General features: G+C 42.8%; 1 protein-coding gene across 3 annotated transcripts in view; it reads left to right on the forward strand.

The window, feature by feature from the left end:
• The first annotated feature begins 10,933 nt into the window (after positions 1–10,933).
• The window catches only part of RNF38 (ring finger protein 38), a 127,915-nt gene continuing 111,009 nt past the window's right edge, over positions 10,934–27,839 (forward strand). For all 3 annotated transcript variants that reach the window (XM_039234776.1, XM_039234777.1, XM_039234778.1), the window contains exon 1: positions 10,934–11,217. In XM_039234776.1, coding sequence (XP_039090707.1) covers positions 10,965–11,217 — 253 coding nt within the window. In that variant the 5' untranslated portion in view covers positions 10,934–10,964. The remainder of the gene's footprint in view (positions 11,218–27,839) is intronic.

The raw sequence follows: 27,839 nt of genomic DNA on the forward strand, positions 1-27,839 counted from the left end.
AGCCTTGCCATAGCCAGCATCAGAAAACAACATGCAAGACTTGAGATCGAGGGGAAATACTTTGCTCAGGGAATTCTGTAACGGAGCTCATCTCTGTGTGTCTTTGAGTCCAAACCCCATTCAAATCTGTGCTTCGAGGCCTTTTGACATCACAGAAGATCAAAAGATAACAAAATTCAGGCAAATGGGGACTGGCATGTTGTTCACCAAGGGCGAATCTTCTACAAACTGCCTTAAGGTGCATAGTAAATGAAGAGAAAGATGCTTGTGATTTTAAGTCACAATAAGCAATGCCTGCTGTGTCCCAGAAAAGATGCAGGGTACTATGTATGTGGGGTGGGGTACAGAGAGGAACAGGATGTCATACTTGGTCTTCAGAAACACATAATTCTTCCTTCAAACATTCCCATAGGAACGGACTTCTATAACAGCATGCTTGAACACTCTGAGGCAATTTTTCTCAGTCCACGGGGTTACATAAGACTTCAGGGAGGCATGGAACTAAGTCCTAATCCATCAGATCATCACATTGCCCTGGCGACAGATTGGCACAGAGATGGGCATGTCCCAAACTCAGCCAATGACAAGTATTGAGTCCTTCGCTAGAATTGCTGAGAGGAATACATGTTCTCTCTTCTGTGCTAGAAACTGCCATCACCATCTTTTTTTTTTTTTTTTTTTACAAATAGTTTATTGTCAAGTTGGTTTCCATATAATACCCAGTGCGCATCCCCACAAGTGCCCTCCTCCATGCCCATCTCCCTCCTCCCCCCCACACCCATCAGTCCTCAGTTTGTTCTCAGCATTCAAGAGTCTCTCATGGTTTGCCTTTCCCTTTCCCCCACCATTTCCCCCCTTCTTCTCCCCCATGGTCCTCTGTTAAGTTCCTCCTAATCCTCCTATACGTGCAAACATATGATATTTGTCCTTCTCTGCCTGACTTATTTCACTCAGCATAACACCCTCAAGGTCCATCCATGTTGCTACACATGGCCAGATTTCATTCTTTCTCATTGCCATGTAGTATTCCATTGTATATATAAACCACATCTTCTTGATCCATTCGTCCATTGATGGACACTTAGGCTCTTTCCATGTTTTACTGCCATCACCATCTTATTACTACATGGACTCTCATTAGGGAGCCAGCATGGGGGTGAGTATAGCTGAGAGACGGCAAAAAAATTGGGAGTTGATGTCGTCATATGAGCCCCTGAACCAAGTCTTGTGAGATCTCTCCCAGACTTCAGAGTATAAGAGCCAATAAATTCCAAGTATCTTGAGGTGGTTTATGTTACTTCCAACTCAAAAGATTTGTTGAAAGATAGATTAGGAACTCCTTTAACTGATTAACTAATGCTTTCCATCCCCTATGTAAAATATACCAGTTTATGCCTTCGTGTGCTGAACATTCACAGCCAATAGGCTGCTTTCTGGTACTTTGCCTCCAAACTTATTTATGTTAGTTGTATTTATTTCTTTTATTAAAAAAATTTTTTTAATGTTTTTATTTTATTTTTGAGAGAGAGAGAGAGACAGAGCATGAGCAGGGGTGGGGCAGAGAGGGAGAAGGAGACACAGAATCTGGGGCAGGCTCTATGCTCTGAGTTGTCATCCCAGAGCCTGATGTGGGGCTCGAACTCACAGATGGTGAGATCATGTCCTGAGTTGAAGTCAGACACTTTACTGACTGAGCCACGCAGCTGCCCCGTATTTATTTCTGAAATTACGTTATTTAACTAAATATTAAGTAAGCTACAGAAATACAAGTGCAAAAGGAAAAACAGTTCCTGATTCTATGACAATGAAGTTAAATATTTTCATTTTTTAAAAAATGTTTTATTTATTTCTGAGAGGGAGACAGCATGAGCAGGGGAGGGTCAGAGAGAGAGAGAGGGAGACACAGAATCTGAAAGAGCCTCCAGGCTCTGGGTTGGCTGTCAGCACAGAGCCCGATGCTGGGCTCGAACCCATGAACTGTGAGATCATGACCTGAGCCGAAGTCAGACGCTTAACTGACTGAGCCACCCAGTTACCCCAAAGTTAAATGTTTTCAAAAGACTGGGCAATGAGTGTTTAAAAATTGCTTTGGGGTTAAATATGGATACATACTTTTTTTAAAATTTTTATTTATTTTTGAGAGAGAGACAGAGCATGACCAGGGGAGGGTCAGAGAGAATGGGAGACACAGAATCTGAAGCAGGCTCCAGACTCTGAGCAGTCAGCACAGAGCCTAATGTGGGGCTTGAATCCACGAACCGCGAAACCGTGACCTGGGCTGAAGTCAGAGGCTTAACCAACTAAGCTACCCAGGCACCCCTGGATATATACATATTTAAAGATGAAACAATAAAGACATGGATGGGTTTTATACTCAGTTTTTTAGGAGTCTTCAGGTTCCCTTTCCTCTCTAAAGAACAATTCTGGGAGCATTGGGGACATCTGGGTGGTTCAAGCTTGATTTCGACTCAGGTCATGATCTCACCGCTCGGCTCATGGGCTCCTGCATTTGAGCTCTGAGTTGGGCTCCCGCTGACCACGTGTGTATCCTGCTTGGGATTCTTCCTTCTCTCTCTGTCTCTACTCTGCTCATGCTTTCTCTCTCAAATAAATAAACTTAAAAAAAAATTGAAACTATTAAATAAAAAAAAGAAACCAATGCTGGAAATAATGGATGAAGCATATTGGGTGAGAAAGAGACCATTAACTATCTCATAAAAAGCCTGACAGCTTCCACCTGGGACAATTGGAGCATTGGTTCTAGGGGAAGCCAGGAACTAGGTAAGAAGTCTAGCTATCCTGAGACCACCATACTGCTAGGAAGCCCAAGCTAGTGGCATTGAGAGAGAGATGCCCTGCTAACCCCCAGGACTTCTCACCAGGTACCGAAGGAATGAGTGAGAAAGGCATCTTGGATATCTAGCCCAGTTGACTTTTCAGATGATTCCAGCATTTGCCACCATCTGACCGCCACCTTGTAGGAGATTCTGAGTGAGAACCACCCAACTGAGCCCAGTCCACAAGCTGAACCACAAGAAATAACATAGTTTTGGGGGTCTGAAGCCATTTTATATGAAGTTGGTTTGTTACACAGCAATAGGTAAGCAGTCTCTTGCGGATGAAGGGAGAAAGTCAGAAGAAAAGGGAAGAGGCTGCTTATGTCAAATACCATAAAGAGATCATGGAGGATGAGAAAGGGCCATTGTCTTTCACAATTGAGAAGTTAGCATTGTCCTTCAAGCGTTGCAGTTTCAATAGAATGGTGGGAGCAAAGGCAAAATGGAAGTGTTCCTAGGGCAAGCGAGTGGCAGGAAATAGATACAAGGATAAATTTGTCTCTTTCCTTTCTTTACTTTTAATAGTTTAACATTCACTGATGATTCTTACCTGAATCAATTATCTCATTGGAGATCACAAAATGACAAATTTCTATCAGTCCCACATTTATTAGCTGACATTCTTCTGCAAAGAAGAGTTTTCCTTATCAATTGGGATGAGCCTAATTTCTTCCTAAAATGACACTTTAAATGCTTCATTCTTCCTCTTTAATTACCAATTTCCTGACAAATGAGTTAGTGTCATAGTATTTCCATTGGTGGTAAATGAGTCCCCCCCCCCCCTTTTTCTCTCTCTTTCTCTCTTTGAGTATCATTGTAGACTCATGTGTGGACTCATGTATCACATTTTTTCAATGTGTTACAATCAATTCCTGACTAAATTAGTCTTTAAAGAATCAATGGATGATAGGGCTGAGGATATGATCAGAAAATTCCCAGAAGAATACAGTGGTTAAAGACATACACACACACACACACACACACACACACACACATTCTTATCAGTGATCAAAAAGTGAAAACCAAATGATATAAAAAAGAAAAAAAACTATAAAATATCTAATTCTGCTACTGGATATATAACCCAGAGAAATTCTCACATCGTTCATAAAGGGCTTATACGAAGATATTCACAGTGTTGGATTTGGTTGTAACAAGTAATTTGGGTGTCCATAACTGAAGAAATCCTTAAGCAAAATGTGGTGAGTGGAATACTATTTGGTAGTTAGAAGCAGTGGACTATATCTTATTTTTTTTAATGTTTTATTTATTTCTAGGAGAGAGAGAGACAGCGTGAGCAGGGGAGGGTCAGAGAGAGAGGGAGTCACAGACTCTGAAACAGGCTCCAGGCTCTGAGCTGGCAGTCATGACAGAGCCGACGTGGGGCTCGAACCCACGAACCGCGAGATCATGACCTAAGCGAAAGTGGGACGCTTAACCGACTAAGCCACCCAGGCGCCCCTGGACTATATCTTAAAAAGATGCTGCTGCAGGGGTGCCTGGGTGGCTCAGTTGATTAAATGTCAGACTCTTTGATAGGAGCTCAGGTCGCGATCACCCAGTTGTGAGATCGAGCCCTGCATTGGGCTCTGCACTGAGCATGGAGTGTGCTTGGCATTCTCTCTCTCCCTTTTTCTCTGTCCCTGCCCTGCTCGTGTGCACTCTCTCTCTCTCAAAATAAATAAATAAACTTAAAAAAATATATATAACTGCAAAGAAGAACACAAAGAAAAAATCTCTATCTTACAGTACTATTTACTTAAGAAAAAAAAATACATGAATCTAAAACAAGAATACGCATTTTAAATATACATCTACAAACAAAAAGATATATACTTAACATACTGGAATGATTTCACATGGTGGAAAAGGGGAATGAGATTGGAGAATATGGATAAAAGAGAATAATAAATAAAATCAACGTGAGAAGTTTTGTGAGTGAGGAATAGAATCAAGTCAATCCTCTATATTTAGGTAAAAATAAATAAATGATTAAATAAATAAATTGTGATAGTCTAGTTTATTTATTTATTTATTTATTTATTTTTAAATGTTTTATCTATTTCTAGGAGAGAGAGAGAGACAGCGTGAGCAGGGGAGGGTCAGAGAGAGAGGGAGTCACAGACCGAAACAGGCTCCAGGCTCCGAGCCGGCAGTCAGCACAGAGCCCGACGCGGGGCTCGAACCCACGAACCGCGAGACCATGACCCAAGCGAAAGTCGGCTGCCCAACCAACTAAGCCACCCAGGCGCCCCTAGTTTATTTATTTTTAAATGTTTTATTTATTTATTTCTAAGAGAGAGAGAGAGAGAGAGAGAGCAGGGGAGGGTCAGAGAGAGAGGGAGACACAGAATCCGAAACAGTCTCCAGGCTCTGAGCTAGCTGTCAGCACAGAGCTGGATGCAGGGCTCAAACCCACGAACTGTGAGATTATGATCTGAGCTGAAGTCGGATGCTTAACTGCCCGAGCCACCCAGGCGCCCCTGTGATAGTCTCATTTAAAGGAAAGTAAAACCTTTAACAACATTGACCTAGCAATTCTTTCTTTTGTTTGTTTGTTTGTTTTTATTTATTTTTGAGAGCAAGAGAGAGAGAGAGAGAGAGAGCAAACATGAGCAAGGAGGGCCAGAGAGAGAGAGAGAAGGAGACACAGAATCTGAAGCAGGCTCCAGGCTCTGAGGGGGTCAGCACAGAGCCCGATGTGGGGCTCGAACCCACAAAGATCACAACCTGAGCTAAAGTCAGGCTTAACAGACTGAGCCACCCAGGCACACTGACCTAGCAATTCTTTTAGGAATCTAGTCTAAGGAAATAGAAAGCTACGCTTATTAGTGTTGTAACCGTAATAAAAAGGGACAGCATGCATTCTATTGCTCTCACACACACCAGAGGTAGACACCCCCAGGTATTTCAGGAGGCCTCAGAGGTGTTTCTCAGGTGTTTGTGATGTGCTGGTGAACGAGTATGGTCACGTGATGCGGGGAGTTAAATTCATCATCTGCTCCAGCTTCTTCCATTTGGTGCTCCTATTTCCACTGCCTTTGCTGGGCATGGTTACGACTATCATTGACTACCTTATCTGGAGTCCTTCAGTTGCTAAGGCTGCGGAGTGTTCTTCTGTGGTGTAGCCCAGACTATCTTGCTCTTCTTTTGGTTTAACATACTATTAGATGTTTATTGTTGTGTTATAACTTTCCTGGAAGTAATTCTTTCGGTGTTTTCTTATAATCCCCCTCCTCTACTCACTCCCCCTCCAAAAAACAACAGCAACAACAACAAAAACCCAAAAGGCAAAACAAGAAACAACATTTGCAAACCATGCTGGAAGACAAATGCAAGTAATAGATGTGCTGGACGTGAAAGTGAAATGGAAAACGAAAATCAAAACCACAAATGAAATAGCACTTTACACCCATTAGATGACATATATATGTGTGTATATATATATATATATATATACATATACATGGAAAATGAAAATAACAAGTATTGATGAGGATGTGGAGAAATTAGAAAATGGGTGTGGAGAAATTGTTGGTAGGATTGTAAACCGGTGCAGCCACACTGGAAACCAGTTTGGTGGGTTCCTCAAAAAGTTAAGTATAGAATTACCATATGATATGGCAATTCTATTCCTAGGTGGGATTCAAAAGAACTGAAAGCAAGGACTTAGACACTTGTATGCCAATATTCATAGCAATAGTATTCACAATAGCTGAAAGGTGGAAGCAACATAAATGTCCACTGATGAATGAATGGATAAACAAAACGTGATATATATATATAGATAGATACATACATATAATGTATACATATACATAAATATTCATATACATATATATGTAGAGATATATACCTACGTATATATAATGGAATATTACGCAGCTTTAAAAAGGAATAAAATTCTGATATATGCTACAACATGGTTGAAACTTGAACCTTGAAAACGGTATGCTAAGTAAAATAAGCCAGACACAAAAGGACAAATATTATATAATTCCATTTGTGTGAGGTACCTAGAAAAGGCAAATTCATAGAGACAGAAAGTAGAATAGAGGTACCGGGGGTTGGGGAGTAGGAGAATGGGAAGGTTATTGATTAATAAGTACAGAGTTTCTGTTTGGGATGATGAAAAAGTTCTGGCAATGGATAGTGGTGATGGGCAAATAACATTGTGAATGTAGTTGCTGTGTATTGAATTGTGTTCTCCTCAAATTCATATGTTTAAGTCCTAACCCTCAATGTGATAATATTTGGAGATGGAGCCTTGGGGAGATAATTAGATTTTGAGGTTATGAGATGGGACCCTCAAGTTGAAATTAGTGCCCTTCTAAGAAGAGACCCCAAGGGGGCACCTGGGTGGCTCAGTCAGTTAAGCGTCCAAATTTGGCTCAGGTCATGATCTCATGAATCATGAGTTGGAGCCCCGCATCAGGCTCTCTACTGTCGGCATGGAGCCAGCTTCAGATCCTCTGACTCCCCACCCCCCGCCTCAAAATAAATAAGTTTTTAAAAAAGAAGAGACACCAGAGAATTTGCTCTCTCTCTCTCTCTCTCCACTACAAGAGGACACAGTGAGAAATCAGCCACCCATAAGCCAGGAAGAGAGCTCTTACCAGAAACTGACCATGGTGACCTCTTGGTCTTGGCCTTCTAGCCTCCAGAACTGTGAGAAAATATATTTCTGTTGTTGAAGCCACCAACTTATACTGTTTTGTTATGGCAGGCCAAGCTAAGAGAGTAGTCAATGCCACTGAATTGCATACTTGAAAATAGTTAAAATGGTAAAATTCTATTATGCATGTTTTGCCACAATAAAAAAAAAGAAACAAAAAATGAAATGGGCAATTCTGTTATCTTGCTTCTCTTTTGTGAATCTCTAGATGCCAATCTCAGAAAGACACTAGTAATTGTCTACCAGTGACCCTTCTGCCTTATGTGGATGAGGAAAGTGAGGGTCCTGGAAATGAGCTGATTTAACCAGGATCATCGTTCTCTGTTCCTCACCACGTAGCCCCCATCTTCGAGAATGGTACTACCACCACCCTGTTGCCAAGCCAAATATCTTTCTCGTCCTTGATGCTCTCCCATCTTCCCTGACAGCTATGTCTTGGCAATTCTACTACCTTACTATGCTTGTAATCCTACCATCTCTGCCTCAATTTGGGTCAGTTTGGTCCGTTGCCTAATAGCTTCCCAGCCAGTTTTATTGCTTCTCTTTGTGTTCTCCTCCAATCGATTTCCTGCACAGCAGGCAGAGTCTTTCCCAAATCCAAACTGATTAGTTTCTTTTCTTACTAAATCTTTCAATAGCTCCCTTTAGTTACTCAAGTTCAAATGCCTCAACATGAGGCTCTTCAACGTCTTTTGGTATCCTGTTAACTCTCCAGTCTGGTCTCTTCTCCCCACTTATCACCCAGGCTGTGCTCCAGCCTTATTAAACTTGTGGTTCCCTAAACACATCACGTTCCTCTCTCTTCCTGATCATTGCTGAAGGATGGACATTTTCAGAGATAAAGGTTACAATACACATGGATTGTGTTCCATTCTGTCTTTTGCACCCTTTACCTGGCAAGGCGAGGTGGTCTAGAGCCTAACTGGACCTCTTCCTTGTTTCTTCCTGGTCTGCAAGACAGCCTCAGTGGGGTCCTTTGGTTACTGGACTAAACTGCTTGTCTACTCCTTTTCTTCTAGGGCTGGTGGGAAAGGCATTTGACCAAATTGGAGTTGTAAGAGTTGAAACTGGGATTTGGGCTTTCATTTTTTTCAAGGCTACGGAGACCTATCAAAGGAGAGAATGCCGTAGTTTATGGGCATTCTACAATAGGTATTGGGACTGGAGCCCCAACTAGTAATATATTACCTACCACCAGAAAGTGAAGGATGGGATTCAGGAAATACTATTCTCTTATATTCTCTTTTTTGTTTTTTTAATTTTTAAAAAATGTTTATTTTTGAGAGAAAGAGAGAGAGAGCGAGCGAGTAGGGGAGGGGCAGGGAGGGAGACACAGAATCCGAAGCAGGCCCCAGGCTCTGAGCTGTCAGCACAGAGTCTGATGCCGGGCTGAAACTCACAAACTATGAGATCGTGATCTGAGCTGAAGTTGGATGTTTAACTGACTGAGCCACCCAGGCGCTCCTGGCCAATCATATTGTTTTTGTTTTTGTTTTTTATTTTGAGAGAGTGAGTGCGAGCAGGGTGGGGCAGAGGGAGAGAGAGAGAACACCAGTCTCCAAGCTGTGATCCAGGAGCCCATGCGGGGCTCCACCTCATAAACCCTGAAATCATGACCTGAGCGGAAATCAAAAGTGGGAAGCTTAACCGACCGAGCCACCTAGGAACCCCTGGCCACTTATATTTTTAATGTCTTGCCAGTCCACCTCCCTCAGCCTGTTTCACCTGGTAAACTCCTAGCCACCCTTAAGCTGTTAACTTCTAAGAATTTATTTCACTATCCTTCAAGGAGACATGTAAACTTTTCTTTAATGTTTATTTATTTTTGAGAGAGCACCAGGTTGTGGGGGTGGGGGGGCGCGGCGAGGAGGAGAGAGAGAGAGAGGCAGAGAACCCAAAGCAGGCTTGGTGTCATCAGCGCAAAGCCTGATGTGGGGCTAGAACTCATGAATCTTAAGTCAGACACTCAATCGACTGAGCCACCCAGGTGCCCCTAGACTCAACTCTTTGAAGCCTGGGACTATATCTTTTTTTTTTTTTTTTGCCTGGGACTATATCTTAATCATTGTATACTCAGTCCCTAGCATTGCTGATGACTGAAAGATCATGCACCTAGTAAATGTCAGGGTGGAATTTAAAATGTCAGTTGCCACAGATTTATCCACACTTGCCTCTCACGGGGCTAGCCTACCACTGTAGCACTGTGCTTTGTACTTGCAGTTTGCTCTCTCTCTACCTAGCTCAGGGTAAAGGCTGAGGATAACACTGTATGGGAATGATCTAGTCAGCAGTTTAGCTGCACCCTCACCCACACGGCTGTACTTAACGGTACTCCTACCACGTGGTTGAGTTTTATTTTGCTCCTCTATGGCTTTGATATGAAAGTCAGAAAAATATGAAAAGGAAATGGGTTCAGGGACCAATATCCCATCCAAGGAGAGGAGGGCGTCCAATGGGGGGTCACGGATCTGCAGAATTTTTCTCTTAGAACAGTGTCAGCACAGCTCAAAAGCCTTTCCTCACCTCCCAGCCTCCCCTTTGAGACTAGGCCCGGCTGGGTTAGATGGTTTCCTGCATGCCTTTTAACAACAACGGGGACAACAACGGGGTTTAAAGAAAGAGGAAGAAAAAGTCGGAGGAAGGGGCGAGGGGCCAGGGCTGAGGGAGGCTGGCTTCTGTTTGATTCAGGATGAGTCTTTAAATTCAGAGAAGGCAGCGCATCTCCATCTCTTTCGTTTCTGCTTCTGCGGTCCCTGTGAGTCCGCTGATTTAGCACTAAGACATAGCCCAAGGAAGGGAGTTTCTTTGCTAAGTGTTTGAAAAAGAAAAACTTTGAGGAAACAGCCAAAAGGAGGGAGAGGAGACTAGCTATAGTGTGGGGGAGAGGAGGAGGGCGGCCGAGGCGGCACCCGCCGTGGCATGGGTGGCGGGCGGGCAAGCTGCAGCAACCCGGGCCGAGCCCCCGGCAAACTCGCTGGCGCAAACACCGCCGCCCGAGGCGGTCGCGCAGCTGAGCCTCAGGCGCAGCCGGGCCTGGGTGGCGCAGGGCCCGGCCCGGGAGGCCCGCGTATGTGCCCCGAAGGCGGACCGGGGGCTGGGCAGTCCCCGGGGCAGGGCTCTCCCGCCGGCGGCCCTCCGCCTCCCCGCCTCCGCGAGCGGCCGCAGCAGAGGATCCCCTACGGCGCCGCCTGGCCAGCCCCGGAGCGGCGGCTGAGGGGCCGGCCGCCCATTGGTGGCGGCAGCGCGGCGTCTCCGCCCCCTCCGCGTCCCCGCCCCCTCCGCCGCCGCCGCCGCCGCCGCCGCCGCCGCTGCCGCTTCCCGGCTCCGCCTCCTCCCCCTCCGGGAGCCGCCTCCGTCGCCGCCACCGCTTCTGCTGCCGCCGGCCCGGGCCCAGCCAGCGCCCGCCCGCCGGAGTCGAGTCGCAGTCGGAGCCGCTGTCCGCGGCCCCCGCCATGAGCGGAAGCGCCGCCGCCGCGGTCGCCGCCGCCGCCGCCTCAGCAGCTGCGGCCGCCGCGCACTTCCAGCCTCAGTCGTCGTCTCCCAGGCCGGGCGCCGCCGAGCTAGGGCCCCTGCGCCGCCCGCGCCCCCCACCGCCGCCGCCCCGGCCCGAGCCAGCCGCTGCCGGTCGCCTCAGCCCTCCGGGCCACGGGCCTCTCCGGGCGGGCGCCCAGGGTGGCGGCGCCTGCGGCCGAGCGCCTGGAGCAGGTACGGGGTCCCGGAGCGGGCCGGGCGGGGAGGGGCGTGGGTTGGTTTCGGGGCGGGGGGGCCAAAGGCGTGTGGTCCGGCCGTCCGGCCCCGCGGAGGGGGTGGAGCGTTGTCCGGGTCAGCTTTGTCCGTCCCGGGAGCCCCTGTGAGCTCTGCGTCCCCGCCGCGCCTAGCGGCTCACAAAGCGTTTTCCCACCCGATGGGTAGCCCCCTCCCCTAGGGTGGGCAGGGCAGGACCTCTCTAGGTCTCCGCTTGGCGGAGGAGGAAACCGAGGCTTACTGGGGGAAGTGACTTGCCCAAGGTCACGTAGCTGGTGAGAGTCGTAGCCTGGCCGGGACCCAGGGCCACCCTGGGCCGGCGCGGGCCCTGAGTAGGGGGGCTGGAAGGAGGAAGTTCACCTAGCCCCCGGGGCCCAAGAGACACCGATACGGAGGAGGGGGCGCTAGGCCCTAGTCCCAGGCACGCCCACCCAACGCTGTTTAGGTAGGCTTCGGAGGTAAGATCTCTTGAGGGGTGGAGAGGAGGAGCAGGGGCCACTTTGGGGGCTTGGGAGCATGCTCTGGGGAACCGATTTGGGGAGTCTCAGGGGGAGAGACTCGGGTCGGGGGGGTGTGCTCTCTGGGGGAGGGCTTTCTTGGGTGAATGGGGCAGAGCTTCGGAAACTTATCATCACGGGGACTCTTTGGTCTCTGCCAGGCCACACTGCCCACCACTGCCCGGACTAAACCAATCTAGCCGATATTAACAGGACGGAGGCCTTCCTGCTTTTGTGGAAACACCTATGAGGTGTTTGTTTTCGTGAAATGGCCCGAGTTTTGTTTGTGCCCCATAACAAAGTGCGTCCAAGGCCCTAGTAAAAGCATTTCTGCTACAGAAGGCCGACTGAGTCTGTTTCTAGGTGGTCTGGATCTGTCAGACCTGGAGAGGCCCTGGAGAACAGCTATCCCGGTCGTGAAGGGGAAGGAAGCAGGGAGGATTGGGACGAGTCACCCGCCTGCCTGGCATGTTGGGGCCATGTGCTGCAGGGGACTCCCATCTTTCTTTGGGGTGGGTGCTTGAGTGGATGGTTTTTACTGTCGTGGATACATCTTGGAAAGGGAAGGAGAGGACTGGAGTTCTAGAGGAGAGAGGGAGGGTGATGGGGAGTGTCTTGCGGAGCTCAGACAGCTGTAGAATGGGGAAAAAGAGAGAGTATTTAGTCATTGTGGGGGAAGGGAGATAAAAGGGTTGCTGAAGGGCAGTGTCTAGTCTAGAGGAAAGTTGGGATGTTTCAAAGAGGGAGCCAAGGGTTTGAAAGGAGCCCGTTAGAGGTGGATGGTATCTTAAAAGAAATAGCTACTGGTCTGCAATCACTTCATTTTCTTCCAGTGAAGCCAGTTGTACTTTTACATAAACGTTTTGGCTTTCGCACTCCCCACCCGCATTCTTTCTCCAGTTCTAAGGCTGCTGGCCCGTAGCATGGTCTTGGAAGTAAGGCTTGACCAAAGAGGGAAGGGGAAGACTAATTAGCAGATGCATTAATTAGGGCCCTTTGTCCGAAATGATCCCTTGTTCCTGCCCTCCTGCACTGCAGCCTTCCAGCTGTGGTGAGTGGTGGGGGTGGGGGGTGGTGGGGGTGGGGCACTCTGGAAGAATGGCCCTGATTTAGACAAGAGAAGTTTTTCTTAAAAAATTGAGAAACACATATTTGAAAAATATATATATAAACATGAAAATTTACTGGTCAAAGATTTTAATCAGGGAAATGCAAATTGAAACAATAGAGAGGTGCTGTTTCACACCCATCAGAGTGGCAAAAATTTAAATGCTTTGATGACCAACTATTAGTGAGGTTGTGGGGAAATCAACTTTTATTTACTGCTAGTGGGAATGTGAATGGATACAACTACCTGGGACAGTAGTGTAGTGATGTCTTGTTGGAAGGCTAACATACCTATTTACCCAAAATGTCTATTTCTGGCCCTAAGAAGTAATACAGTTGTCCAAGAAAATAAGTATGAAAAAGTATAAGAATGCTCATTGCAGCTCAAATGTCCACCAACAAGGGAAATGCATAAATTGTTAGATAGTCCCACACAATTGAGTCTTACAGCACTGTGAAAAATAAACTACAGCCTCATGCATTAAAATGAAGGAATCTCACAAACATAATATGGGGCGGGGGAACAAGTTACAGATTTCTTACAAAATGTTTCTACTTGTATAAAACCTGAAAACATGTAGAGTAATATTGTTTGAGGGCTATATACATATGTGGTAAAAGTATAAAAACATGCATGGTAACAACTAACACCAAATTCAGAGTAGATACTATCTCTGGGAAGAAAAGATGAAGAATGGGATTGGACAGGAGTACACCAAGGGCTTTGATTATATCTAATATTCTATCACTAAGAAATCTGAATCAGATAATTGCAAATTAGGATTTGCTTATTTTGGGTGTAGGGTCAGAGATATTCAGTATATTATTTTAAATATTTTTCAGATGTTTGAAATATTTCTCACATGGAAAACATTTTCTTGTTTATCGAGTGCAGGATTTTTGTCCCATAGTAATGAAACTTTGGCCACAGACTCCAGTCCGGCACAGTCTGTTAGGCGTGCAGGCTGGTGATCCTTTTCTCACCCCTTTCTGACCTGCCGAGCCTGGTGTTGCGATGGATGACTTTTATTTTGGAACTGCTGATAGGCAGGGAGGATTTCCCAGTGTTTCTAAACTTTCTAGTGGACCTAGGTCAGCAGTTTGAGCTTTGTCAAAATATAAGTGCTCCGGGACGGTCTAACTTGTCTGATGTAGGGAGGGACCCATAAGAAATCTGATTCTGAAAAAGTTTCCCAGAAACTTTTGTACATTCTGATGCCCACTAAAATTTGAAAACCACTGCCTCTGGCTCTTGACCCTGGGCTGTACTCCATCTTAGCTTTGCCCTAGACTACGTTCTCTTGCCTCTCCTGCCTGACTAGGACTAATTTGGACCCATGTGATAACTTAGCTCTTTTATAGGGCATAAAAAGAGTGATGGAATTGGAAGCTATTGAATGTGAAGGCATTCATAATCTGGTCATCTATTCCTCTTATTTTAACGCAGGTAGCTAAGGGGCCCATTACCCACCAGGGCTATTTATCAGGTTTTACAAACTTTAACCACTTGTGTCAGTCACTGTATGGGGTTTTATAGTTATGATAGAAGCAAAAAAAAAAAAAAAAGGGGGGGGGGGGGGGGGTGGGGGGTGACACCCACAGAGAAGGAAAACCAGCAAATTTGGAGAAAGGAAATCCCCAATAGTAAATGTATGTGATCCTGCCTTTCTCTACAAATGGTAGAGATTCTTTCAGTGCTTTAGCTTATGACATGCATTTGAATTTCAGCTATTTGAACCTATAGTCAAAGATTAGGGTCTTAAGTAACAACTGATTATCCCCTAAAGATGGAAGTTTCCTCTCTCCCAAATTTGCTAGTTTTACTTCTCTGCCAGACCCTTTGTGCTCTAGTCCTGATATGTTTAGGAATGAATTTATATTAACGACTATGAGGATTTCTGGTAATAAAATTTGTAAAATGCCTGTTTGTCTTTAGTAAGGTTCTTCTTTCTGGAAAGCTACTTTGAAAGTGCAGTGTGTCCCGGTATACTTTTGCAGGGCTGCTGTGTTATGTTGTATGGATTGTGCCGAACAGGAGGTCACCTGTTTTGGGTGGCAAGTGGGAGTGCAAATCCATTTGTGCTCCACTTCTCAAAATGAGCAATCTGTGTGGAAATGTGTCCTCTCGGAGAGGGAGCACCCTTTTCAGATTTTCAACAGGGCGCTTCACGAACTAGCATGCCTTGCAGCTTTGTTGGTCCACGTATAACTAACTGTGCTGTCTATAGTATGGACCCCTAAGAGGGCAGGTCAGCTTTGGGCCTTGAGTTCGGAGAGTTTTCTCTACATGAACGTTTCAAGGGAAGGGACCTACCTCTGGCTTTTCATCACCATGCTCAGTTGTACCAGAATTTCAGCTTAAAGTTTGTTATGGAGCTGGAGAAAGATGCCTTGTTTTGAAAATACCATTACTTATGAAAAGACACAATGAGAGAGAAGTATTAAAAAGACAAAAGCATCTGGTAATGGAAGAAGAGAAAGTAGCTGTGCACCCCATTTGCTCTGGTGTTCTTGCAGTGCTCACGGTGAGGGGGAAATATGATGTTACTTTTCTCTTCCTATGCCCCCCTATACTAGTATTCCTGAATTTCTTAAGGCCTCAGGCTTTTTAGCCAGTTTTGAAAATATTTACCCATTTGTATTTTCCATTAAGTGGTTGTTTATGCTTCCTGCTGTTTTATTTTTTCTCGGAGAGAGAGGAGGGGGTAGTGCTCAACCAAGGCCAAGACTGGACTTCCTACTGCTTTTGCAAATAATGGCAGTGTGTTTTTCCGAACATTTGTCATGGAAGAGTGCTGTTCTGTGGGCTCAAGGGAGAGGTGCATTTGAAGTGGTTTCTCCTGTCTTTATTATTATTTTGAAACATAATTGAGGGTGATGGTTACAGAGTTCCATTGTGCTTTTGCTGCTGTTTTGGAGGAGGGTTTTTGAAGAAAATATACTTAAAGCTAAAAATGTTTAACAGAAATAGTCTTAGGCTCACACGAGAAAAACAAACAGTTCTCACCTTGTAGGCCTTACCCAAAGCAGCTTGAATTTTTTCCAGTTCAGTTTAAATGGATATTAGTACTATTTTAGGGATGATTTGGAACAATTAACTGGAGTGACATTGGGCAGATGGAAGAGGAGAATGGTGGGATTATACTGGAGTTGATCAGTAGTTCCTCCAATGATATGGAAAGCTATCACTGTACTGTCTGCCTTTTGTGGTAAAGTATGTGTAGGAATAAGGGAGAGATTGTGAGTTTTGAGATATATAATAATTTGACCCCGTTGAAAGAAAGAGTGGAAGGAAGAAGTGGTAAGAGGAAGAAATACATGCATGGAAGACAGAGTAACAAGCACTTAAATAGCAATACATTTTGTAGTACTTTTGGGATGTTCCTTGAGTTGAAAGGTACCTGTCTGTATCAGTTCTGCTTCAGCACCTTTGATTTCAGTGTCTGAAGATGGTGCTTACTGACCCTCAGTTGAAACCTGTTTTACCGTCACGGAACTGGAAAGTGAGTAGTTTTGAAGACCAGACTGAGATAGTCGGGTAGGCTGAAAGTAAAAACAAGTATCCATTTTGTAATTGCTTTCTAAATAGGAGTTGGGACCTTCATCATTAACAGGAGTATTTTCATTTGGCTTTTAGGCTATCTTATTTAAAAATTGTTTTAATAAATTTGTCTTCCTACGTCTGCCTCAGTACAATATTTGAGCACCTACTGGGTGTCGTAATACTACTACTAACCGCAGACATTGGAGGGATAGCCTTCACTGTCACAGACTTCATTACCTGAGGTAATGAGAACAGCACAAAGACTGTGGGATTCAGCTAGTTCTTCCTTTTATCACACTTGCTTCTGCTCCCTGGTCTTCTGGCTTTGGTGGTGATCTACCCATTTGTCAGGTCAGCCCTGCCCCTCCTCCCCCACATGAGGGGCACAGAGGCTTTGCAGAAGTGTTTAGCCGGGTACGTTCAAGTAAAACCCTTCCAACAATATTGAGGCAGACACGAGGGCCACCATAGTGGCTCCAGCTCCTCTTCCTTCTCTGCCGCCTGTGTTGACACCACCCACCCTTTGCTGTGGAGCCTGGAAGTCGCCCCCCTCACCCCCAATCATACAAAGAGGCTTTGTGCTCTGAGGATGTTCTAAAGGCGGGATCACTGTAATTATAATTCCCCAAGCACAACCAAGTAATGGGGGCAGGCAGGGTAAAGATGGTATCCAAGTTCTTGTTGGTAGGGAGAAGCCAGGCGGGGATTAAAAATCATCTGGAGACCGTACCGAAATGGATAATGGAGCGTTGTTGGTAATGCTGATGGAAATGTATTTAAGTGAATGCATTTCAGATTTTTACATTCTAATACTTGCAGGATACTTGAAGCTTTAAAAAGCATAAGACAGCCGGAACTTTTTTTTAGGTTCTTTTTTTTTTTTTTTTTTAAAGTCTAAAATTGTAACTGGAAATTACTTTAGAGGAAGGTATGTAGAAATCTCAGTCTACTTTGCTTTATGTTTGTGTTGCCAGAATGATTGATTGCCCAAGAAAGCCAAATACATAACTTATTACTTGGGGGTGCTCCTACGAATCCAGCTTTTTTTGTTTGTTTCTAAAAGTAAGCTCTGACTGACATTTTTTGAGAAGCTAATTTCCCCCTACCACCATGAGAAAAAAAAAAAATCAACATGGGGATATGTGCTTAATAAACTTTTATATCAACCATCCCTTGTCATGATGTGCTTTCAGGCTCTTTTGGCAATCTTTTAATAAAAACTTTCTTGTTAGTATGTTAACTGTTCGTATATTACTCTGACTAGTGTCTCAAACAAACTTTGTTTTTTTAAAAAGAAGTGCATCAAACAGTTGACTGCAGAGGTCAGTAGACTTTAGGATGGTGGCCGCCTCTAGTTGTTCTTTACGCAAGGTGAGGGGAGAAGACTCTTTTTGTTGTTATGCTTAGCACTGACACCTGTGGTGAGTGAAGCACTTGGGGTGATCATGTGTACTGTATGGAAACCTTTAGTGACTGTAAGCTGGCCCTTGAGAAAAGTGTGCAATGTGATGATTTGATATATGAATACATTTTGAAATGATTACCACAATCAGGTTTATTAATACACCAATCACCTCACATAGTTATCTGTGTGTGCGAGTGTGTGTTTCAGATCTCTTCTCTTAGCAAATTTCAAGTATACAATACAGTATTTTTTTTTAAATATTTTTATTTATTTCTAGGAGATAGAGAGACAGCGTGAGCAGGGGAGGGTCAGAGAGAGGGAGATACAGACTCCGAAATAGGCTCCAGGCTCCGAGCTGGCAGTCAGAACAGAGCCCGACGCGGGGCTCGAACCCACGAACCGCGAGATCATGACCTAAGCGAAAGTCGGATGCTTAACTGACTAAGCCACCCTGGAGCCCCATACAATACAGTATTATTAACTGTAGTCACCATGATGTACATAGATTCTCAGAACTTATCATTGAAAGCTTGTGCTCTTTGACCAGCATCTCCCCATTTTCCCTACTTCCCAGACCTGGGTAACCACCATTCTACTCTGTTTTTATGAGTTTGACTTTTTAAATTAAAAACAACTTTTTAGATTCCACACATAAGTGAGATTGTACAATATTTGTCTTTCTTTGTTTGGCTTATTTCACTTAACATTATGTCCTCCACGTTCATCCATTTGTTGGATGTTGCAAATGGCAGGATTTCTTTCTTTCTAATGGCTGAAAATATTCCATTGTACATATATACCACATCTTCCTTAATCCATTCATTTGTCAGACACATAGGTCCCTGTCTTAGCTGTTGTGAATAATGCTGCAAGGAACGTGGGAATTCAGATATCTTGAAGAAATCTACCTTAAATTTATCTTCCAAGACTACTAGGTAGTCTATTACAAAGACACTGCCCATATAATCCTTAGAAAGGACTACCAATTTTTTTAAATGTTTATTTATTTTTGAGAGAGGGAGATAGAGCATGAGTTGGGGAGGATTAGAGAGAGGGGGAGACACAGAAACTGAAGCAGGCTGTCAGCTCTGAGCTGTCAGCACAGAGCCTGATGCAGGGCTTGAACTCATGAACTGTGAGATCATGACCTGAGCCAAAGTTGGACATTTAACCAACTGAACCACCCAAGCGCCCTAGGACTACCAATTTGACAGCTAAATTATATGAGATTTAAAAATATACAAGGATCCATTTTATCTGCTTTTGACGAAAAGTAAGGTTGATCCCCACTCACCCCAAAACCCTGCCAATGTTTTAGGCAAGTATATTGCTCAGCACTGACTTTATTTTAGCTTAATTGTAAACTGTTATTTTGCTACTTCATTTGCGTCATTTATAATATATATTTCTTTTGGAGAATAACCTCTGACTGCTTACTTCACTGCTCCTGGTGGCCACTAAAAGTAATGATAAAACATTTATTGAATGCCTACTTTGTACCAGGCAGAGTGAGGATTTCAGGTAAATTTCAGATATGCAACAGTTCAGTGATAGATTCTGACAGTATGTTAGCAGAACAGATGCCTTTTTGGGTCTGCAAACCCTCAATAAGAGGGCAGAGAACATCAAAATTGCATGAATAGTGATGATGCATAACCATGATGAATAATGTTGCAAAAGCACAGGTCTAACCAGATAAAAAATTTGAGTGGTTGTCCTCTTAGGAAAAGGAATATTTTTTCAGGGTGCCTGGGTGGCTCAGTCGGTTAAGCATACAACTGTTTTGATTTTGGCTCATGTCATGATCCCACACAGTTCGTGAGATTGAACCCTGCATCGATCTCTGCACTGGTAGTGCGGAGCCTACTTGGGATGCTCTCGCTCTCGCTCTCTCACTCACTCACTCAAAATAAATAGACATTAAAAAAAAAATAATTTTGGTCCGGCATTCAAGACCAGCACAATTGGGTCTTCATTATTTTCAATCTCTATTATTCTTCCTCATGAATATTATTCTCTAGGGAAATAAGATACCCTGCTGTCTATATGTCTATCACTTTTCCCCTTTCTTTGATTTTTCAGCTTTGAGTGCTTTTAGTTTTTTCCAAAGCCCCACTTATTTTTTAATATCTAGATGGTAGTTGTCACTTATTGTGTGCAAAGCTCTGTTGTAAGTGCTTTACCTGGATTAATTCACTTAATTTGCACTATAGTCCTCTAAGGTTGATGCTATTATTATCCTTAATGTGCAGATGAAGAAACTGGAACACAGAGAGGTTAAATAACTTGCTAGAGAGGATGCAGCTATTAAGAGTGTTATCTGGGATATGAACTCCAGCTGTCTAGTTCCAGAGTCTGTATTTTTAGCCATCATGCTTTACTACATCTCACTTTTTTTTTTTTTTTTTTTTGTTTGCAGACCTAGCAGTTAGTTTTGGTAACAAAAGATTGAATGTAAGCAAAGGTGATCAGTGCTTTAGCCACTGAAAGGAATTTGCCGTCTTTAGTTTTACCTTTGCCCTGAGAAATCTACTCTTTTCTTAAAGTTCTGAATTATTGCATTAGGATTATTTAATTGATTTTTAAAAATCATTCATTACTTTTTTACATAAAGCGTAGGAGTACCTGCATTGGGGTGGGTGGATTTACATTAGAACAGGCATATTTAAATTGCTTCTTAGAAAAATCTTCCCTCTTCTGTGATCCTGAACATTAGAGTCTTTTTATTTTAAAAAAAATTTTTTTAATGTCTTATTTATTTCTGAGAGAGAGAGAAGGGCAGCATGAGCAGGGGAGGGTCAGAGAGACAAGGAGACACAGAATCTGAAACAGGTTCCAGGCTCTGAGCTGGCCATCAGCACAGAGCCCGATGTGGGACACAGGGCTTGAACCCACAAACCGTGAGATCATGGCTTGAGCTGAAGTCAGACGCTTAAAATGACTGAGCCACCCAGGCGCCCCCTGAACATTAGGGTCTTAACTGAGGGCTTGTTTAGGCATTTAAGCAGATAAAAAAAGATTCTTGGAAAAATTTGGCCCTAACTCAGAGGAACGTAAGAATTTCACCTTTTTGTGGATATGGGTACCCTCCCCCCAAATAACATTGCAAGAATGGATGTTACACTTCTTTTTAGCCTTTTCTTTTTAGCCTACTTAATTTCCATAATAAATTGGTTTGTCACAAGCTTAAGCGTAAACATATCTCTTAATTCAGTGGCATAGACTGAACATTTCAGGTGTTAGGTGGAGAGCCTGGTAAGGGGTTGATGCTGTCAGAGACAGTGGATTATTTGAGGAAAATAATATACCATGTGGTTACCAAGTGAGCTACTTCAAAATTGATAAGTTGGAATCTGTGATTGAGTACATTTTCTCTTAAACAGTTCTTGATGGTGTTTCTAATATTTCCTCTGTATTGCTTAATAGGCATTGGTAAGCCATCCTTTTAGAAAATTTGCTGTGAGAAAATGAGATTCTAAGGTCAAAACCAGGTACAGTACTTACAGACTTTTGGAACGTGGCCTGTTTTTGAGTGGAGCACTGCCAACAGTTTTTTTTCTCCTACTTTGCTTATGGATACCTAGAAAGGAAAAATGCATTCTCTGCTTTTCAAATTCCTAAGCGATATGGAATTAATTAGAGGAAGATACTCCTTCTATTCAGGCTGGATAAAGACTGATTAATCCAGATAATTGAGGCATTTCCATGTATTTACTTGTTGGGAGTTTAAGAACCTTAGTTTCAGGGACACCTGGGTGGCTGGCTCTGTTGGTTAAATGTCTGACTTCGGCCAGGTTATGATCTCATGGTTCATAGGTTCGAGCCCCCATGTTGGGTTCTGTGCTGATAGCCCGGAGCCTGGATCCTGCTTCTGATTCTGTCTCCCTCTCTCTCTCTGCCTCTCTCTCTCTCTCAAAAAATGAATAAACATTAAAAAAAAAAAAAAAAAAAAGAACCTTAGCTTCAGAACAAATCTAGAGTTAATGTTTGAGGGTTCTAATGAAAATCGTTGTTGACTACCTTTGCTGTATGTCAGGAATGAGTCATGAACTGTGATCTTATTATCCAGTGTTTCTATTTAAAAACTGTACATATATTGTTGAAAACAAATTATTACTATTCGATGGTATTTTTGAGCTTTAAATAAAAGCTACCATTGTGTGCTAAAAAAACAAAAAACAAAACCAAAAACCCAACAAAGGCAACAAATAAAAGATCTCTGCCTTCATAAAATGAATTTGTGTGCAGTTCGTGATGTTATTAAATTGTATGTTCAGGTCAAAACAGAAGTCAGAATTTGACTCTAGAATGTTTAGATAATACTGTATATACTTTGAACCAAATTTTTGGTAGGACAAAATCTTCTAAAAAAATGAACTCTGTCTCAGTTGACATAAGTGATTTTAATTTAACATAAATAGTTGGGAATAGTAGAAATCAAACTAGTTTTGCCATACCAAAATCTTTCTTTAGAACGTTGGAGATGTAAACATGTTTCCTTTTGAAGTACAGTCTTTTGATAGAATATTGTATTATTTTTCCTGGTGCTATGTAATTAAAACTGCCTAAATTTATTTTAAGGTCTGATTCAAACTTTGTTTCCATGGAAGAAAAGTTACCAAGTTGAAAAGGAGCTTTAGAAATACTGATTCCGAGATTGCTTTTAAGAAGGGAGAGGCAAGTCAAATTGGGTATGGGCCCCACAGAATTGTCTGTGCTACTTCCTGGGTCAGAAAAGCTTAGAGAGGGGGCTGTGTTGCAGTAGGGTGGGGCGTAAGCCTGGTAGGAACTAGAAGTGAAACTGGAAGTGCCTTTTTGAAAGAAAAAAAAAAAAAAAGCAGATTGTTGTATCAGACTGAGTCAGGCTGGACTGAGCAGTGAGAGTGTGTTTCTCAAGCACAAATGTGTATGTAGTACCCTGGCAGATTTCCTGATTAAGTCAACATGTTTGCAGTTGACTCAGGACTGACCTGACTCAACGGTGGAAGATGAGAGAAGAGCAAAGGGAACGGCTGAGGCAGGGGCCTTAGGGTGCAGGTTTTGAAAGAAAATTTCTGAGCCTTTGAGAAACGGTAGGAAATTAAAGGTGGAATTCGGGGAACATCCCCTCCCCCCCAAGCTATATGGAGGTGGAGGCTGAGGCATGGAAATGGAGGATAAGTTGACTTATGGATGTTGGTAAAGGTATCCTTGTTAGAACAGAAAAGGTATACCACTGTGCTTTGTCTTAAAATGATAGATTCTCACTGCAATCTTAGCCCTACAAAGGTTAGCTAGTCTTATGTAATTTTATTATGCCTAGGGTTAAAAGTGAAACGCACTTATTTTAAAAGAAAAATGAGAATTTAGGATATAACATTGACACTCAAAAGAGCATTAAATTTCCAGTGTGGTTTAATGGTAGTTACATGCTATCTGTCACCCATAAAAGATGACAATGCTAACACGCTCTGCCTAACTAGGGCATGCAGTGCTAATGTTTTTCCCACAGGAGTGATAGGGTCAGATTCAAAGAGATTAAAAACCTTTGCTCTTTCTGCTGGCCTCCCCTCTTCCATCCCCAGAAACCATTCATAGATGCTGTCTGTGGGGATTGGTACGGGTAATATGGATGAGGATTAGGTTTATGCTCTGAGGTAGGCCAGCACCTCTCACGCTTCATTTATGCAGCACCTGGGAATTTTACTAAAATGAAGATTTCTAGCAAGGGCACCGATGATAGTGAAGTGATTTGAGTAGCCAGGAAGTGGAGTAGTGGCTCTCAAACGTTAGCCTGTAGAATAGTCATCTGTAGGGCTGGTTAAAAGGAAGACTACTAGGCAGCCCCACCTTCTGAGGTTTTGATTGACTCCACTAGGGGTGGGGCCCAATATTTTGCATTAAAAAAAATTTCTAGGTGATGGTAATGCGGAGGGGGGGAAGGGAGTATATTTTGGGATTCACTGAGGTAGACTATAAATAATACAGAGGAGAATCAAACCATCTGTCTTGGCTTCTTGAGCATTATTTTGTAACTGAAAATGGTGAAGAAAAGGTTGCTGAAAGTCGTCATTAATATTGTTCACTGTTAAATAGGTGATGGGGATTAAGGAGTGCACTTGTGATGACCACCAGGTGTTCCATGGAAGTGTTGAATCATTGCATTGTACACCTGAAACTAATGTTATGCTGTGTGTTAACTCACTGGATTTTAAACAAAAACTTAAATGCTGTTCAGGTTAGGCAAATCATACCTCATTAAACAATTCTATGTGTTTTATTGTGGTGAGTATATGTCTCTGGGTAGAAAACATCGACAACAGACTCACACCAAACTGCTGGTAATAAAGATGATTATTTCTGGAGAAGGATCCAGGATTATGGAGGGTGGGGATTTTAGCTTTCTTTCTAAGGTTTTTATTTTTACTGAAGAGATTGTACTTCTATGTATGTGGTTAATTTTATAAAAAGGGACACGAGAACTGGCCTAGATAGCCTCCCGTTTACTTTTCTAGATCTGTCTGGTCCGCCTGGCGCTCTGCCCCAAGGAAAGAGCTCCCAGATCCTCTGGCTTCTTATTGTAACAGTTTAGCCTTAAGAGGAAATTGAAGGGAAGGAGAATGAAGTCAGAATATTTATCCGTTCTCTTCTCACAGTAGCCTATCTTTTATTACCTAGGTTCCGGGAAACTCTGTCTCTTGTCTCTTTTGGGGGCCAGAGCAATCATTGTTCAGTTATTGCGGGTTCTGGTTCCTGTTCCATCCCCTGTGATTTCTGTAGGCCTCAACTCATTTAGTAATTACTCTTTTTACAGATAGACCCCTTTCAGATTATTCTAATTTGGGACCCTGACTGATGGACCCTCTAGTCTTACTCTTCTCTCTACTATAATCCCATCCCAGAGGTAGTGACAGTACTATTTTGGTATGCGTAACTTCCAGGCATTTTCTATACATAACATGGCCCTAAAATAAATGTACATATTTAACACAAAAGGAGTCCTGTTGTACTTCCTATAAGTTTTTTTTACATCATACTACATTGTGACCATTTTCTACATCAGTATCATCTACCTCATTCATTTTTTTTTAATTTTACAAGTTTATTTATTTGTTTAGAGAGAGAGAGAGAGAGCACACGTGTGGGGAGAGACAGAGAGAGAGAGCAGGAGAGAGAATCTCCCAAGCAGGCTATTCATCGCCAGTGTGGAGCCCAGTGGGGCTTGAACTCATGAACCCATGAAACCACGACCCAAGGTGATCTCAAGAGTCAGATACCCAACCGACTGAGCTACCCAAGCACCCCAAATCTACTTCATTCTTAATAGCTACAGCTAAATATACTATTCCATTGTATTTGATATGGACATACGACAACTTAACCAGTTCCTTATATATTTAACATGATAGTTTTAATCATATACTGAATTTTCATTAGTAATTAGATCTGTTTCTGCATTCTGTTCTGTTGATCTGTCTCTATTCTGACACCAATATTACACATTTTCCTTATTGTAGTTTTATACGGATAAACTCTTAGCAGGACGAATCCTTGTAGTTATTTTCATTTTGGAGAAGACTTGGGCTTTCATCACATACTTTTTCCCTTCCAGATACATCATTTAAAAGTATTTGTCAGGATTCCCACAATTCCCATTGATACACTAGGTGGAAAGGCATTAGTGAAGTTTTGTAGTTTAATTCACATTTGTCAATGTATTTTACGTTCTTTTTGTTTATGATAGTGGGGCGTTTTCATCACACTGTTTTGAATTTTGCTGATGTTAGGAAAAGCTGTTGATTTTTGTTTAAAAACCGGCCTGTTTTCCAGGGTGTCTGGGTGGCTCAGTTGATTAAGCATCTGACTTCGGCTCAGGTTGTGATCTCATGGTTCATGAGTTTGAGCCCTACATCTGGCTTGCAGTGACAGCTCAGAGTCAGATTCTGTGTCTCCCTCTCTCTCTGCCCCTCCCCTGCTCATGCTCTGTCTCTCTCAAAAATAAACATTAAAAAAATTAAAAACTTGTCTATTTCCTAAGTTCTTTTAGTTTTAATAATTTTTCATAGATTTTTCTTGGATATTCCAGTTGGACAACTTTATTGATAAATATTGCTAATTTAAAGTCCTTTTCAGTATTCTCCCTGCCCCCCTTTTTTCTTATTTCATTGGCTAGACTATAACATCCAGAAAACTGTCATATACTTGACTTTAATGAGGCTGCCTCAGATGTGCTTCACTGTTCATTGTGGGTCTGACTGTGGGTCTGAAACCTGACAAGTTTAAGGAGTATTTTTATTTATTGTCTTTTTCTCTCAGGATAAATTTGTCAGATGCTTTTCAACTCACTTATCTACCCTTGGAGATTGTTTGTTTCAATTTTCAGTATAGAATTATTCCTAAATTTCTGGAATAAATCTCATAGTACTAGATTGATTTGTTAGTATATAGGATTTTGGTACATATTCACAAGGGGAACAACCTGTCATTTTTCTTCCTCATGCCAATCTTGACATCAGGATTTTCGTAGCATGGAGAAATAGTGTTTTAGGTTGGAAGAGCAGTAACCATTTCTATTTTGTTTTTTGGCTTATTCCATTCAGTTTTCTTATTTTTTGTGTGTTGGGGGTGTGGTGGGGGGGCAAATAGTCAATTTTGGTAAATTAGATACATTTTTTTAGTAAATTAAATTCCTTTTCGAGCTTAAAAAAATATGAGTGAGTTCATGTATGTTCTTTTATTATTTAAAATTTCCTCTGAATGGGGCACCTGGGTGGCTCAGTTGGTTGAGCATCCTATTTCGGCTCAGGTCCTGATCTCATGGCTTGTGAGTTCTAGCCCTGCATCAAGCTTGCTGCTGTCAGTGTAGAGCCCACTTTGGATCTTCTGTCCCCCTTTCTCTCTTTGCCCCTTCTCCACTTGTACTCTCTCTCAAAACTAAATAAATCTTCAAATAAAATTTCCTCTGTAAATAAATATTCTCAGGTTTTTTAAAACATTTTTAATGTTTTTATTTATTTCTGAGAGAGAGAGACACACACAGCGTGAGCAGGGGAGGGTCAGAGTGAGAGGGAGATACAGAATCTGAAGCAGGCTCCAGGCTCTGAGCTAGCTGTCAGCACAGAGCCCAACACGGGGCTGCAACCCACGAACCATGAGATCATGACCTGAGCCAAGGTTGGACCCTTAACCGACTGAGCCACCCAGGTGCCCCTCAGCTTTCTCAATCTTAATACATTGTATTTTGCTCTTTTTGATTAGATTAGAATCTGTCTGCCTATTCATCTGTAAAATAGGTATTATGAAAATGAGCTAATGTGTGTGTCTTACTACATAGTAAGCAATCAAATGATGGTCACTATTAAAAAATGATTGCTTTTTATTTTTTTATTAAAATTTTTAAAATGTTTTTTATTTATTTCTGAGAGAGAAAGACAGCGTGAGCAGGGGAGGGTCAGAGAGAGAGGGAGACACAGAATCCGAAGCAGGCTCCAGGCTCCGAGTTAGCTGTCAGCACAGAGCCCCACGCGGGGCTTGAACCCACGAACCGCGAGATCATGACCCAAGCCGACCACCCAGGCGCCCCTTATTTTTGTATTTTTTAATTTACTGTTTCTATATTTCTATATTGTTTATATATTTTATATATGTATATTTACACACACACTGATTATATATACTGATTCAGGAATTTCGGTTCTCATCTTTATTAAAATCTTTCTGTATGCCTTAAAAGTTTTTAAAAATGTATACATTTATTGTTTTCTGATTACAAAAATGCACATGGCAAAAAATTCAAACATTACAGAAATAGGTATCAGAGAAAATGAGTCTCTTCAAATTCTTTTTTTTTTTTTTTAATATTTTTATTTATTTCTAGGAGAGAGAGAGACAGCGTGAGCAGGGGAGGGTCAGAGAGAGAGGGAGATACAGAATCTGAAACAGGCTCCAGGCTCTGAGCTGGCAGTCAGCACAGAGCCCGACGCGGGGCTCGAACCCACAAACCGCGAGATCATGACCTAAGCGAAAGTCGGACGCTTAACCGACTAAGCCA

The sequence above is a fragment of the Hyaena hyaena genome, unplaced genomic scaffold (genome assembly GCF_003009895.1).
Source record: "Hyaena hyaena isolate Hyena2069 unplaced genomic scaffold, ASM300989v1 scaffold_93, whole genome shotgun sequence".
In the NCBI taxonomy this organism is placed as follows: domain Eukaryota; kingdom Metazoa; phylum Chordata; class Mammalia; order Carnivora; family Hyaenidae; genus Hyaena; species Hyaena hyaena.